At 41.0% G+C, this 15,665-nt stretch overlaps 1 protein-coding gene across 1 annotated transcript; it reads left to right on the top strand.

Annotated features, from left to right (window-relative positions):
- Positions 1 to 620: 620 nt before the first annotated feature.
- Positions 621 to 11,637, top strand: PLA2G12A (phospholipase A2 group XIIA). Its single transcript, NM_001290850.1, is given in 4 exon segments — positions 621 to 909; positions 7,751 to 7,827; positions 9,003 to 9,168; positions 11,519 to 11,637. Coding segments are annotated over 4 exon segments (558 nt in total). The 5' UTR covers positions 621 to 713.
- Positions 11,638 to 15,665: the final 4,028 nt, after the last annotated feature.

The raw sequence follows: 15,665 nt of genomic DNA on the forward strand, positions 1-15,665 counted from the left end.
ACCTGGAGTTGTGAATCTGAACTCTCGTCCCATGAATCATGCAGAATCACGGTTTCAAACCCCAGATTCAGCTGGTTCCCTCCCAACGCTCTCTGCAAGGGACCACGGGGGGCTTGTTTCTCCGACGTTTTCTACACCTTGAATAGCTTGTCTCTCGGTTCGGGATAGCTGGGCCGCACGCCCTCAAGTCAGAGGAGGTCACGGGGGTTCACCACCTCGCTAACACCCTTCAATTTGAAGAGCTTTCAAAATATAACAATGCCCACTGACGCCGGGATGAACTTAATCAGCCTGTCTGGGATATGGGGCCCGGCACGGTATTTAGTTAGTACAACCAACCCCTCAAGTAGTACTAACGAGCACCAGGTGGTACTGCCTCCCCGGCCAATCGGGAGCACCATGCAGGCGAGCGGGCATGGACCCGGGGCCACTCTGCGTTCTCACCTGCCCCGCGCCTCTGACGCACTACGCTCCGCGCAGGCGCACAGCGCAGCGGCCGGCCCGGGTCCGCGCGTGCGCATCGCCCGGCGTCTGTGCCGCTGCACGGTCTCCCGGCGGGAGAGCTCATTGCGCGCGGCAAGCCCCGCCTCCCAGCCGGGCTGGGGGCGTGGGCATGGAGACGGCCTCAGCTGCCTAGCCCCGGACCCGCGCCGCTACCTGGGGCGCCCCGAGGTCTCTGTGGGGTGGGCCGGGCGCGGCCTGGCGCTGCGCGGATGGCCCTGCTCGCCGTCCTCCTGGTCCTCTTCCTGACCGCCGCTGGGAGGTGCCAGGAGCAAGCCCAGACCACCGACTGGAGGGCCACCCTGAAGACCATCCGGAACGGCGTTCACAAGATTGACATGTACCTGAACGCCGCCTTGGACCTCCTGGGAGGCGAGGACGGGCTCTGCCAGTATAAGTGCAGTGACGGTGAGGGGGACCCCAGGCCCTGCGGGGCCCATGCGTTCGGGGCTCTTGGGGGGACTGGGGTCGTGGAGGTGTGAGATACCCGGCGAACCTTGTCGGTGTCTTTCTGGCCCTGGATTGGAAAAACGTAAGCACCGCTAGGATCTTGCCGTTCTTGTGATTGAGCAACCTGCTGATAAGTTCACACCATTGCTTTTAAAATGTGAGAGGTCGCCTGAGAGTACTCTCCATTCTGTTTCATTGCATCTGAATTACATTTTTTTTTTTTTTTTTTGTTGCAATTCCATGATGACGATTGCCTAAGAACTTAGTGACATACGCTTCATGGGGATGGAGTGAAACAGACTGAATTTAGAGCCTTTAAATTAGCTGACTATGCAAAACATACGGAGAATTTTCAAGTCATGCTGTTTTATGATAACTTTTTCAAGAATTGGTTTAAGTTTTAAAGCTACAGAAAATAAATTGCGACCTTTGTACAGACTTTGGTGTACTTTATTGTTGAGAAAGAGTTCCGATTGACTCTTCTAGAACGATTCTATCAATACTTGACGGGAATTTTCTTTCCTTAGATGTCAGTGACCTGCCTTCTCATTGTTGGTTGCTATTAATATTATTCTTTTGATTTACTTTTTCATATTTTTAAACTTGAATTCTGTTTGAATCTGAGGACTTGTTTGGTGTCATTGTTGGTGATAACTTGGTATTTCAGGCAGAGATCTTTCTTTTGAAGCCCTTGACTTTTTTGAATGCCTCAGATGAGGTACTTGGGCTTTTTTGAAATTCAGAATGCTAAGAGTAATTGGGAGACCATGTTTCCCATATATGTGGACAAGTGTGGGGCATAGTTAATTTCATGTTTGGCAGCTCAAAGTAAAAGGCAACTCGGTGACTTTAGTGGTAAAACTGAACTATACATAGGTGAATTTAAAGGGACTCTGTCATGTGAAAGCATGATGTAACATGCAGTCATAATTTCTGCTTTTCTGTTAATGCAGGTAAAGAATGAATTATATGTTGTATGCTATGAACTGCCAAATATCATTCCTTCTTAAATGTATGCCTGAATGCTACTACCAGTATTCGATCAGGAAAGGTGTTTTTGTCCTTTTAGAGCTTGTTAGGAGGAATAAGAGAGTAGCTTGAAGATTAAATGGTTGCTTTTCTGGACACAGACGTCACCGTTTTACTTAGTCATCCCCATTCATTAAACAAATATTTGAGTGCCTGGTTTATGGCAGGTGTTCCACCAACTGGAGATTTGGCAGTGAACAAAACCCACAGGAAAAATGGGGGGAAAATGTGAAATAAAACTGACATAATCTGTGTCCATGGCGCTTACATTCTGGTTCGGAGAGACAATAAACTGAAGACTAAGTAAAATCAGCCAGGTCTGCAGTGTGTGGAGGTCTGAAGCGTGCCAGCACTTTCAGAAGAGTGCAGCAAGGAGCCGACGGTGGTGGTGCTGGGAGGCGGTTAGTTTACTCTTTTAAACAGGTTCAAGGAAGGCCTCACTGATGAGATACTACTTTAGAAGAAGTCTGAAATGGTGAAGGTGACACAGTGATGAGCTAGGGAAAGAACAATCTAGGCAGAGGGAACAACAAGCGTAAAGCACCAGAATTGAAGGGCCAGGCAAGGATGACTCTGTAGGTTTTGGCCTGAGCCAAAGGAAGGATGTAGTTGCCATTTACTGAGAGAGGAAAGTTGGAAGGATCAGTCTTCATAAATTGATTATGAGTAAGGGTTCTAGAGTTTATTTTATTATGTTTAAAATGTCTCTGAAGTTAAACGGATGCTATTCTTTTTCTTTTAACTTGTTGTGTATTGGAGTATAGCCTATTAACAATGTTGCCATAGATTCAGGTGGACAGTAAAGGGACTCAGCCATACATGTACATGTATCCATTCTCCCCCAGACTCCCCTCCCATCCTGGCTGCCACATAACACTGAGCAGAGTTCCCTACGCTGTACAGCAGGACCTTGTTGGTTAGACATTTTAAACATAGCGATGTGTATATGACTATCCCAAACTCCCTAACTATTCCTTCACCCTGCCCTTTCCCCCAGCAACCATATATTGTTCTCTAAGTCTGTGAATCTGTTTCTGTTTTGTAAATAAGTTCATTTGTACAATTTCTTTTTAGATTTCACGTATAAGGGGTGTCTAATTCTCCTTATCTGTCTGATTTCACTCAGTGTGACAATCTCTTGGATCCATGGATACTATTCTTATTAAAAATATTGTTTTAATCTTCCCTTTTACTTAAACCTCTTCCACATCCTCACTAAATTTACCCTTTAGAGCAAAGTTTCCAGCATAAAAAACACAAATGAACTTGAGAATTTAGGAAATGGTATGTTTCAGTGAAAATCTTTTTGTGTCTTAGTAAGTACTGTCTGCTCATATAGGACTCATAGGTTCCAAATCACCAAATTAATAATTTTGACATAATGAAAATTGTTCTTTAATTGCTATTACTTGAGAAGTCTCCCTGGAACAGTGTTTCAACCTTTCCTGTATTTTGAAGTGTTGAGTGACCTTATCAGAACCAAATAGACAAATCTCAAAACTGGAGGAGCATGGTAATTAAGGGATGTAGCAATAAAGGACATGGCAGCCCACTCCAGTGTTCTTGCCTGGAGAATCCCGTGGACAGAGGAGCCTGGTGGGCTGTTGTCCATGGGGTCGCACAGAGTTGGACACGACTGAAGCGACTTAGCAGCAGCAGCAGCAATAAAGAAGTCAAGGGAACCTTTAAAAAAAAACAAACAACTTAATGGCAGAAGAGGTGTTGAATTAAAGGGCACAGATTTGTTGCATTCATTTATCTTTGTTCTGTGGAAGGAGCAGCAGTATGAAGACTTTCTCCCCCCGGCCATCCTCCCTGGAGTGGGAACAAGGCTTTATTGAGAGTGAAATAAAGTAACTGAGGGGAGCAAACTTAATGGCCACTATTTTTTTTAAACTTTTTTCTCCTTGATAGCAGAGAGGATTGAGGGAAAAAAAATTTCCAATTTCCTTTGAAATATAGAAAATAAAAATTGGCTTGTAAAGTGTTTTTAATTATGAGTAAGCCATTAATTCATTCAGTGATTGATGTCTTAACAGGATCCCTTTGGCTGTTGTACTGAGAATAAAAAGAATCAAGGGAGATGGAGGGCAGGTAGCAAGAATGGAGGTAGAGTGACAAGTGCAGGAATTCAGACCAAAAATGGTGGTCCTTTTGTTCAGGTTGGTAGGAATAAAAGTGGTGAGAAGTGGTTGGATTTTGGATATATTTTGAAGGAAGAGCTTAAAAGGTTTACTAACAGCTTAGAAGGAGGGTGTGAGTAGAGTAAAAAAGGATTCCAGAGTTGTTAGTCTTGAGTAATTGTGAAGATGGAGTTGATGTCAACTGAAAGGGGGGATATGATGGAAAAGACAGTTTTGTGATTCATTAGGAAAATAATATCATATTTGTATGCTTTTGAGAATGAGTAGTAGAGAGTAAAAACACTAATGAGGAAAAGAGAAAAGAGAATTTCTGGAGTTACAGCCTTTGGTAAATGAGAGGAGTGAGTTCTAGTACATAAATAGATTGGCCAGGAGCAGTGATGGCGTTTCTCTGTTAATTGCAACAAAGGTGTAGAATACGTGCGCAGATGCCGGTTGGGGTAATGTGCACGTTCTCTTCTCATTCCTTGCTTTTCTCAGTGAAGTAGGAATAGAGGTGATCCGCTGAGTGAGAAGGTGGGAATGAAAATGTTGGTTGTTGTTGTTTAGTCGGTCAGTGATGTCCGATTTCTTTTTCAACCCCGTGGACTGTAGGCCACCAGGCTCCTCTGTCCATAGGATTTTCCTAGGAAGAATACTGCAGTGGGTTGCCATTTCCCCAGGAAGTATTGGAGATTGAAGAAAATAGGAGAGTGAGTGTACTAGGGGGAAAAAGTGGCATTAGGGCTTTTTGGAGATTAATAATCAGAAATTTAAATTCTCAAGTGTTTGAGAAAACAGGTTGGAGTTCTGTACTGTGCTTCCTGCAAAACGCAGTAGTAAGAGCTTTCTGAGACCCAGTAGCCTTCCCCTTATGCCTCTCATCTGCTTCAGTGTCTTTCAGGTGAAAGACATTAGTCTGTTGAAAATATTTAAACCAAATTAAGAAACATATGTAGAAAAGAACTATCTTTGTCTTAGTCCAGGTGGATCTTTAGATTTCAACTGCCCATGCAGATGATAAAATGGAAAGCATCAAGATAAGAGCAGTTGTTGAGGTAAAAAATGAAGTCAGTGAATAGTATTTGTGTGTAGTTGTGTGAAGTGGGTTTGGTTTGTTTTTAAAACTCTTATTCATAGCCCATTTCCCCTTTAGCTTTCTGTACACAAATGCTGAGAAATTATACTTTGTAATTTCTGCTTATGTATTTTAGGAGACAGTGACCACAACACACTATGGCTTTTTGGTTTGACTCATGTTGTTTCTTCTGCTGTTGAGTTTTTACTTGCACTGTGTATTAGCCTACTCAGGTTGATGTAATGAAATACCACAGACTGGGTGATGTAAACCACAGATTATTTCTTACAGTTCTGAAGGCTAAAAAGTCCGAGATCAAGGTTGAGCCAACCCTTCTCTATGGCGAGGGCCCTCTTCCTGGCTTGCAGACCTCGGCCTTCATGCATGGTGGGGGCGGGGAGTGCAAGGAAAGCAAGTTCTCTGGGCCTCTTCTTAAAAGGGTACCAAATCCCGTCATGAGGCCCCTACCCTTGTGACCTCGTCTAAACATAATTACCTCCCAAAGAACCTATCACCAAATGCATTGATAGGTAAGGCTGCAGCATATAAATTTGGGTGCGGGGAAACACAGTTTAATTCCTAGCACTTAGTAAAAACTGGCAACCAGTAGACATGCTAAGTACTTTTAATGTTCAGCAGCTTCTAATACCATTTATAACAACATTTAAAATAGTATTAATACAGTTGTAATCTTGGTATCCATATCGAATTAACCTTTTTGTATTTTTCTTAAACTCTTCTCTATTTATTTAAAATTTTTTAAATTTTATATTTGCGTATAGTTGCTTTACAGTGTTGTGTTAGTTTCAGGTATATGGCAGAGCTATTTAGTTATTGTTGTTGTTCAGTCGCTAAGTCGTGTCTGGCTCTTTGCCACCCCGTGAACTGCAATATGCGGGCTTCTCTGTCCATCACTGTCTCCCTGAGTTTCCTCAAACTCATGTGCATTGAGTCAGTCAGGGTCTTTTCCAGTGAGTCAGCTCTTTGCATCAGGTGACCAAAGTATTGGAGCTTCAGCTTCAGCATCAGTCCTTCCAATGAATATTCAGGGTTGATTTCCTTTAGAACTGACTGGATCTCCTTGCAGTCCAAGGGACTCTCAAGTCTTCTCTAGCACCACAGTTTGAAAGTGTCAGTTCTTCGGTGCTCAGCCTTCTTTATGGTCCAACTCTCACATCCATGTTTAGTTATACAGGTACATATATCTATTCTTTTTCAGATTCTTTTCCCATATAGATTATTACACAGTATTGAGTGGAGTTCCCTGTGTTGTACCATAGGTGTGGGTTGATTATTTTATATAGTAGTATGTGTATGTTAATCCCAACCACCTAGTGTATCCCTCCCCCTACACCTTTTCCATTTGGTAACCATAAGTTTGTTTTCTAAGTCTGTAAGTATTTCTGTTTTGTGAATAGATTGATTTGTACCATTCTTTTAGATTTCAGATATAAGTGATATCGGAGAAGACAATGGCACCCCACTCCAGTACTCTTGCCTGGAAAACCCCATGGACGGAGGAGTCTGGAAGGCTGCAGTCCATGGGGTCGCTGAGGGTCGGATACAACTGAGCGGCTTCACTTTCACTTTTCACTTTCATGCATTGGAGAAGGAAATGGCAACCCACTCCAGTGTTCTTGCCTGGAGTATCCCAGGGACGGGGGAGCCTGGTGGGCTGCCGTCTATGGGGTCGTACAGAGTCGGACATGACTGAAGCGACTTAGCAGCAGCAGCAGCAGCATAAGTGATTTGTCTTTCTCTGTCTTACTTCACTTAGTATGATAGTCTCTAGGGCCATCCATGTTGCTGCAAATGGCATTATTTCATCCTTTTTTATGGCTGAGGAATATGCCATTGTATTTACGTACCACATTTTATCCATTCATCTGTTGATAGACATTCAGGTTGTTTCTCAATGGTAAAGAATAGGCCTGCAATTTAGGAGATGCCAGTTGTGTCCCTGGGTTGGGAAGATCCCCTGGAGGAGGAAATGGCAACCCACTCCAGTATTCTTGCCTGGGAAATCCCATGGACAGAGGAGCCTGACAGACGACAGCCTGTGGGGTCGCAAAGAATCCCAGACAACTGAGCAACTAACACACACACAGTAGTTATGGAGGTTTGTGTGCAATGGAGCAGTGACTGAGGTTCGTAAGATACAGTTCTTGCCCTGTAGATTTTAACCTAAAAATAAAAGCATTAGAATGTGCAGGAAAATAGGTTGGATTTATGTTTCATACATATGGACCCAGTCTGGCCTGTAAGCTCTGAAATAGAAGTCCAGAATAAGGATTTATATGTGCGTATGGTGTAGAATTACAAATAAACTGTCAGAACACTTTATGAACTGCCGTCTATGTGTATGTGTGTACATTTGTACGTATTTTGCTTGAGAAGTAAAAATAATTTGGTAGACAAATCAGCATTTTTAATGCTCATCCAATTTAACACATATTCACTTATGTCAGCATCAAACAGTAAATATTTCCAATGCTAGTCCAGCATATTGTAAACTGTGTATTTTCTAACATATTTGAGAATTAATTTTTATAACATTTGTATTTTATAGGATCTAAGCCTTTCCCACGTTATGGATATAAACCCTCCCCACCGAATGGATGTGGCTCCCCACTGTTTGGTGTTCATGTAAATATTATTTTTTATTTGTAAGTTTTTATTATTGGTAGTCTTTGTAACGCTTGATAAACCATCAGTGTGTTCTCAGCTTCAGAAATAATTTTCTTTGTTATAATAGTGATCTTCTATAGCTAAAACACAATAAGTTCTAATGAAACTAAATAATGTAAAAGTCATGTTTTGTTTTTTCTAATCCTGTAGATGTTAATACCATTTAAATGATATTTCCTTTATGTCACAAATATGATTGAAAAGTTTGGAGTATAGAAGTAACACTACTTAGGATGAAAAAGTATAGGAAAGCATAGTATTGTCTGTGTTGAAACCAGACTGAATGGGATAGCTGTGTGTTTGTTATAAGGGAGGCTGAATTTGAGCCAGTATTATGGGAAGAAAATGTTTTATGAAAGTGATTCCTGGACACAAATCTTTTGCATATAAAATTATTTAAAATAGTTGAAGATAACTATGAATTCAAAGGAATAATAATATCTTTAGGGAATTGGTGAACATTTAAAGATTAAACATAAAAACAAAACAAAAAATTCAGTTGTAGGAGCTTAGACGTTATCAGTGACATTTCATAAAAAGGACATTGTATTGAGAATCTGCCTGCAATGCAGGAGACCCAGTTTCAATCTCTGGGTCAGAAGATCCCCTGGAGGAGGGCATGGCTACCCACTCCAGTATTCTTGCCTGGAGAACCTCATGGACAGTGGAGCCTGATGGGCTACAGTCCATGGGGTCGCAAAGAGTCAGATACAACTGAGTGAGTAACACTAACATTGTATTGAGGGAGGAGGCACAAAATACTTTGGAATGGCCAAAAATCATACTTGTGTAGCCCCTGCAAAGATCTTCTAAAGTCCTTTATCTTTCTGTTTTTAAAACTATGTTTTATGTCTTGGAAATTGTTTGCTATCAGCAGATGATTGCAGATACTCTAAGCTGGCAAAATAGGGAGCTTTGGGGCACGGTTTTGAGGGAGAGGACGCAGTAACATGGGGGGTGCAAGTGCGAGTAATGGAGAGAGATTTAACCTGAAAAACATTTGGAGGCAGAAACAAATTTTGAAAATTATCTATACAACAGTATTGTCTTTGATTTCTAAGTCTATTTGAATGTCCTACTTCAGAGAAAGGTTGAATTTCATCAGCAATAATCCATCCAAATATCGCTTTCAGCTTAACATCGGCATCCCTTCCCTGACAAAGTGCTGCAACCAACATGACCGGTGCTATGAGACCTGCGGCAAAAGCAAAAACGACTGTGACGAGGCGTTTCAGTCTTGCCTGTCCAAGATTTGCAGAGATGTGCAGAAAACGCTGGGGCTGGCTCAGCACGTGCAGGGTAAGGCTGATTTCATGCCATGGGGGTGAGCGTGTGTTAGTATCAGATTTACTGACAGAAATCTCTCACTCAGTATTACCTTATCTGTTGTGACACAGTCCTATCAATTTCCCGAGATGATTTTGTCATCTAAAATGATTTACAGTCACGGAAGCAAAAAGTGGTAGGGAACCTTGGGAGGAGGGTGTTTGAGGCGGAGAAGAATTCATCCAAGATCTTGTGCCCTGTAGTACAGTCCTAATTCTCCAGAGCCTGAAGTTCGAAACTCTGGATCCAGTGAAGTTCCCAGTATAGCACAGTGGATTTGGAATAGGAAGTTCCAAAGATTTGCATCTTAACTCTGTCTCTGTGTTGGGAAGGTCCTCAAAACCCACCCCCAGGCTCAGTGATTTGCTAAGTGGACTCACGGGGCTCAGCATGGAGTCCTGTTCATGGTGATGGTTATCGCAGAGTCAGCAAAGATGACTGGGTGTTTCAGTATCCTCATTTATAGAATGAGAATGATAATACCCATCTTGTAGAGTTGTCATAAGGGTAAAATGAGCTATTTGTAGAAATACACATTGCTGTACAAATACCAGTAGTTAACAAGATTTTTTTTTCCCCTACTGACAAGCCAAAGAATATACCATACACTGAAACAACAAGAGGAAGGGCAATAAGAAGAGGCAGGAAAGGAAATTGCCATTTTTAAGCACTTTCCATAAGATACCATGCTAGATACTTGAGACATGTTTTCATTGATGTTCACAGAAACCCAAAGTACTAGTTGGCATTATGCCCCTTTCTAAAGGAAGGAAACTGAGGTTCAGAAAGAAGTAACTTGTCCCAAGTTACATACATCTGTCTACTCCAGTATTCCCCAAGTCTCACAGGTGTCTTGGATTTTGAAATCCTATTATTAGTAATAACTAGGAAGTAATAAGACGGAGGAAATCTTTGTTCCAAGTGAAGCTTGAACTCACTCTCTCTGGATCCCTTTAAATGCTTTTGGCTAAGGTAAACTAGTTGTCCAGCTGAAGCACAGATACATGTCCTTTCTGCTTTCTGACCAAAGGATATACTAATGTTAAATGATGAAACCAATTTCCTTGCACTCTCCTATTTAATAATCATAACCTTTACACTTCTGCATTTAGTTGTATTCCTTAATGGCGCAGTCTTTTGGAAACTTTGAAAATGCCAAGAATTTGTAATGAAAAGTTTCTTTCTTAACCTGAATGTTGGAAACTAGAAGTATTCGAATAACTAAAAATCACTCTGTGCCACGTCTCTGTAAGTATATTAAGATAATCTTGGACTTCGCTGGTGGTGCCGTGGATAAGAATCCGCCTGCCAATCCAGGAGACACAGGTTCGGTCCCTGGTCTGGGAAGATCCCACATGCCATGGAGCAACGAAGCCCACGTGCCACAGCTAGAGCCTGTGCTCTAGAGCCCGCGAGCCACAACTACTGAAGCCCGCTTGCCCTAGAGCCCATCCTGGGCTGCAGGAGAAGTCACTGCAGCGAGCAAAGGCCACGCACCACCACAAAGCATAGCCCCCACTCCCTGAGGCTCGAGAAAGCCGGTGCACAAAAACGAAGACCCAGTGCAGCCAAGAAAATTTTTTAAAAATGTTAAAAAAGAGATCATCTTACCTGGGTGTTCTAGGTTTCTTAGAATAAGAAAAGTTAAATCTATTGTCTTTTCTTACAGTCTTTCAAAAAATTAAGAATTCCCACCAGAGGAAAAACACCTTCACTTCCTGTGTCTCCCCTCCATAGCCACATTTGGATATTGGTCAAAGAGAGAGACCGAGGTCCATTTACTTTAAGCATCTTAAATGTGTGACCATTAAAAGCTATTGGCTTATAATTAAATGTTTTGAGGTTTCTCCATTTTTAACCTTCACTTTTTTCTGCACCTAAAAGTCACTCCTTAAAGTGCAAACTGAAGAGTGTTATCAGGCTTCTCTGTTAATGGTATTTTTCAGATACAAGGGAAATTAACAGTGATGAGCTTATCAGTGCTACTGAGAGAGACTCATTGTCTGGTACAAAAAGTTGGGTTGAATAGTTGCATGCAAAGAAAACATATAGGTGAAGAGGCTGAAATGAAAAGTCTTTGTAAAAAAGTTGGGTTGAATAGTTGCATGCAAAGAAAACATACAGGTGAAGAGGCTGAAATGAAAAATCTTTGTATGTATGTTTATGTGACTAGTTTGGGAGCGCTTGGGAAGACTTTCACCTAAAATAGATTTAAACGCCCACCAAGGCCGTGCCCGACACTGGGCTGAAACGTGTAATGTATGTGACGAGTGAGTGATGCTTTGCAGTTGCCCAGCAGTGATGGCACTTTCTTACTTTGCAGCCTGTGAAACCACCGTGGAGCTCTTGTTTGACAGCGTCATACACTTAGGCTGTAAGCCGTACTTGGACAGCCAACGAGCCGCATGTAGGTGTCGCTATGAAGAAAAAACCGATCTTTGAAGAAGATGCTGACAAGTGGTGACAACAGATGAGGACAGAAGAACATAACCCTTGACAAAGAGCTAATGTTTTTACAGCCTAAAGTTGCCTTATTTTTGTGAAAGGATTATTTTAAGACCTTATGTTGACATTAAAACTTCAAGCTAAAGAAACAAATGCAGGTTATCTTCCCAGACGTTGCTGCCTTAGTGTGCCACATTGTCTTGAGCGGTCACAGAAAGCGGTGCATGTTAAGGGGGGATTTTTTAAGAAAGAGTATGACTCAGTTTTCACAACTGTATTTACCAAAAAATAAGGTCAAACGTGAAATTCATGATAAGGTATGTTCAACATCATCTTATTTGGAAATATGGTGAAGTCTTCACTTAGAAGTATGTTTGTTTTCTGTAAAATTTAAAATATACATATATGCCCAGAAGGATCTGACTTTTATTTTTGCTCTTTTAATTAACACATACTATACAGTTTTTCCATAGCCCACTGAAACATAATGAATAAGTCACATTTCTGTGAATGATGGGACTAGTCACAAGGACAAGGGCATGTCTGTTTCTCTTGTAAAATTGGAACCATCTGCTGGGACCTCTTAGGAAGCAAAACTAGGATATCTAGGTATTAATATAATGTGCCTATAAGATGACATGAACAAAAATCAGAAGCGTAGCCATTCCCATTTTATGAACCACTCATGACAAATGCCATTTTTGCTATAATCTTTGCCTATTGGAGAAAAGATGGATTCAGTAAGACAAAATGACGAGTTGTTTAACACACATCAGAGCAATATAATCTATTATGCTTTGGTATTTACTCCTTAGTACTTGCTCTTCATAATAGTTTGGGGATATTTTTAAAAGACTGTAAACCTTTTACTAATACTGGCCTTAACAAAATTGTTCTTGATATTGTTGGTTTTTTTTTTTTTAAGTCTTTAACTTCGGAATCAAAAGAGATGGAAAACAAGATACAAAAAACTGTCTTTTATAGAGCTCAATTTGTGCTGAAAATTATTAATGCATATTTAAGAGCAAATCCCAGAACTTTAGCTGCCTCTGAAAATCTCTTCAGCCCCTTGCAAAGCTCAGCTGTGTCACTCTACTGTTCTTTGCTTACCACTGGCTGTTGACTTTCCCTAGCGCAAGCTGTGTATGTCTTCTGGGTAACCTATGGCCAAGTTATTAAGATAAACCGCTTGGAAAGTCAGAGAAAGACAATACCAGGGGAAATGGTTCTTTTTAAATCACTAAATACATCTTTTTAAATCATTGAGAAGAGCTAAAATATGTTTTGGAAAAAGACCACATTTCCTAACTTGGAATGTATGTCATTGCTAAGAACTTGATAGCTTCCCCAACTGAGATGATGGCGCTGTTCTGCTAACAGATGTCCTCTGTTAAAGCAAGTGTGTGCCTCAGGGCTAAGTAAGCAAACTAGACTCCAGTCAGCAATATTTGACCGTAGCTTTAAACTTACAATAGATTCATGGATTTTCTTGGCAACCTTGGCTTTATCAAGAGGACAAAGTCAGAATGTCTTTGTAAAATATTTAATTCATTATCATAAATGTACAGATATCAGTAGAAGCAGCTTTTATGTTCAGATTTTTAAAAACTTGTCTAGGAATAATTTTAGATTTACCAAAAAGTTGCAAAGATAGTATAGAGGCTTCTCATATACACTTTATCCCTAATGTTAACTGAGGTGCCAACATCAGTTGGTTCTATTAATGCAACTCTAGACTTTATTTGGAGAAGGCAATGGCACCCCACTCCAGTACTCTTGCCTGGAAAATCCCGTGGATGGAGGAGCCTGGTGGGCTGCAGTCCATGGGGTCGCTGAGGGTTGGACACGACTGAGTGACTTCACTTTCACTTTTCACTTTCATGCATTGGAGAAGGAAATGGCAACCCACTCCAGTGTTCTTGCCTGGAGAATCCCAGGGACGGGGGAGCCTGGTGGGCTGCCGTCTATGGGGTTGCACAGAGTCGGACACGACTGAAGTGACTTAGCAGCAGCAGACTTGATTTGACTTGCACTAGTTTCTCCACTAATGGCATTTTCCTTTTCCAGGATCCACTCTAATACCACACTGCAGTTGGTCATCATGTCTAATTAGCCTCTAGTCTGTGATGGTTCCTCTGTCTTTCCTTGTTTTTCATAACCTTGACAGTTTTGAGAAGTACCAGTCGGGTGTCCTGTAGAATGTCCCTCAATTTGGGTTAGTCTTTCCTTGTGTTTGGACTAGGGTTATAGATTTTTAGGAAGAAAACCAAGAGTTGACCAGTTCTTCTCATCAAATCATATTGGTAGTTGATTGTTACCAGCTCATTAGGTTAACTCTAGACATTTGGTTAAGGTAGTAATTGTTAGTTTTCTCCATTCTAAAGTTACTATTTTTCCCTTCCTATGCTTCTGTTCTTTGGAAACCAGTCACCAAGTCCTGGCTGTGGTAGGTGGGGGATGGGCAAGATTACATTCCACATTTTGATAGGGGATTATATCTAGATATACTACTTGAAATTCTTGTTAATCTCCCCCTCACCCACTTATTATTCAATTGTTTGTATTAGTATGGATTCATGCTTATTTCTTTTGTACTCTGGGTAATATATACAAATCCTTTCAGCTTGGCTGTTGGGAATTAGGTCAGGTTGACTCTGTATGTGTTTAACCTGCACCCTCCTTTTAACTTTTGAGCATCTCCATACTTTCTAGCCAGAAAGTAGGAAAGTTGCTTCAGGTTCATCTTATATATTCCCCTCCCCAGCCCTAGAATCAGCATCTTTTCAAAGGTTACTTTGATTGAAGAATGGTTTCCAATGGCACGTAGAAACCAAGATCTGGACAGTGGATAGCTTGTTTCTACTGGGGTGTCACTGCTTCAAGACCCTCCCACCAAACAGAGCTAGGAAATATATGTATACTAACCCATGTACATATCTGTAATTACTTATGTGTATATATATTAAGCTGTCTTCACTTGAATTCTGTACAACAGGGCATATATTTAAGTTTTAAGGATGGTATTTTCCTTATCTAAAGAATACATTAATGAAAAAACAAAATCACATGCCAAAAAACTAGCTTTTAGCAGCTCTTTGCATGACATATATTGATATTTTAAAATAATAAAACTATATTGCCTTCAAACAATGCCTGTCTTTTTAAAGTCTTTTGACTCACCTCTTCCAGGGACAGATATGGCTGTACTCATTTCATAGGTGGAGAAACCGAGGTACCAAGAAGTTGCAATGAAGACAATTAAAAGACGAGGGCAAAAGCAAATTAAACCCATCTTCTTAAACAGGCTTTCTTCAGTGACCCCCCAGAATAGTCTAGACTAGTAGTATTAATTAAAAGGTTGTTTTGTTAGCTTATAACTACTTCTCCCTAAAGTGAAAATGTGCTATTTCTGTCAGTAAGGATAGAAGCGCAAGATTGTCAGGTCAAAATGATCATTATTTTATGTACAAAACAGGAATAACATCTAATAAAGTGAAGATAATGGAGTCTTTCTGTAAAAACAACTCTCTTTAGTAGACTGGCTTTATTAACTTGTGGGAGTAGAGTGAGACTGATTAGGTAAGGACCCTTGCACACAGATAACGTTGCATTGGCCACAGTTCACAGACACTGCCCGCAGTGCAGCCAAGTCTTGTAGAACGCCTGGCTCTGATGTTTGAAACAGCCCCTTAGTTTGCTGTTTTTCCTCCGAGTATTGGTTCAACCAGTATATGAAACAGAACTAAATGAAGAGTTACCAATCAAAATACCTGAAACTAGACCAACCGTGTCATCTTTGCATTCAGGCTGCAGTGATGTTATGCTTTGGTTTGGTCTCAGGCTTAATTTGGTTTCTGAAACATCCTTCAGTCTCCTTCCTGACTGCTTAACAATGTCTTCGTTGGCTCTCAAATGTTGGAATCAGAATTATAAAAATTCGGTATAGGAAAAAACAAGGTTTAGTGGGGATAAACACTGAAAAATAGAAAGGCCACATTTTAAGTTTTAGAATTCTCTCTGAATTT

The sequence above is a fragment of the Bubalus bubalis genome, chromosome 7, assembly GCF_019923935.1.
Source record: "Bubalus bubalis isolate 160015118507 breed Murrah chromosome 7, NDDB_SH_1, whole genome shotgun sequence".
NCBI lineage: Eukaryota > Metazoa > Chordata > Mammalia > Artiodactyla > Bovidae > Bubalus > Bubalus bubalis.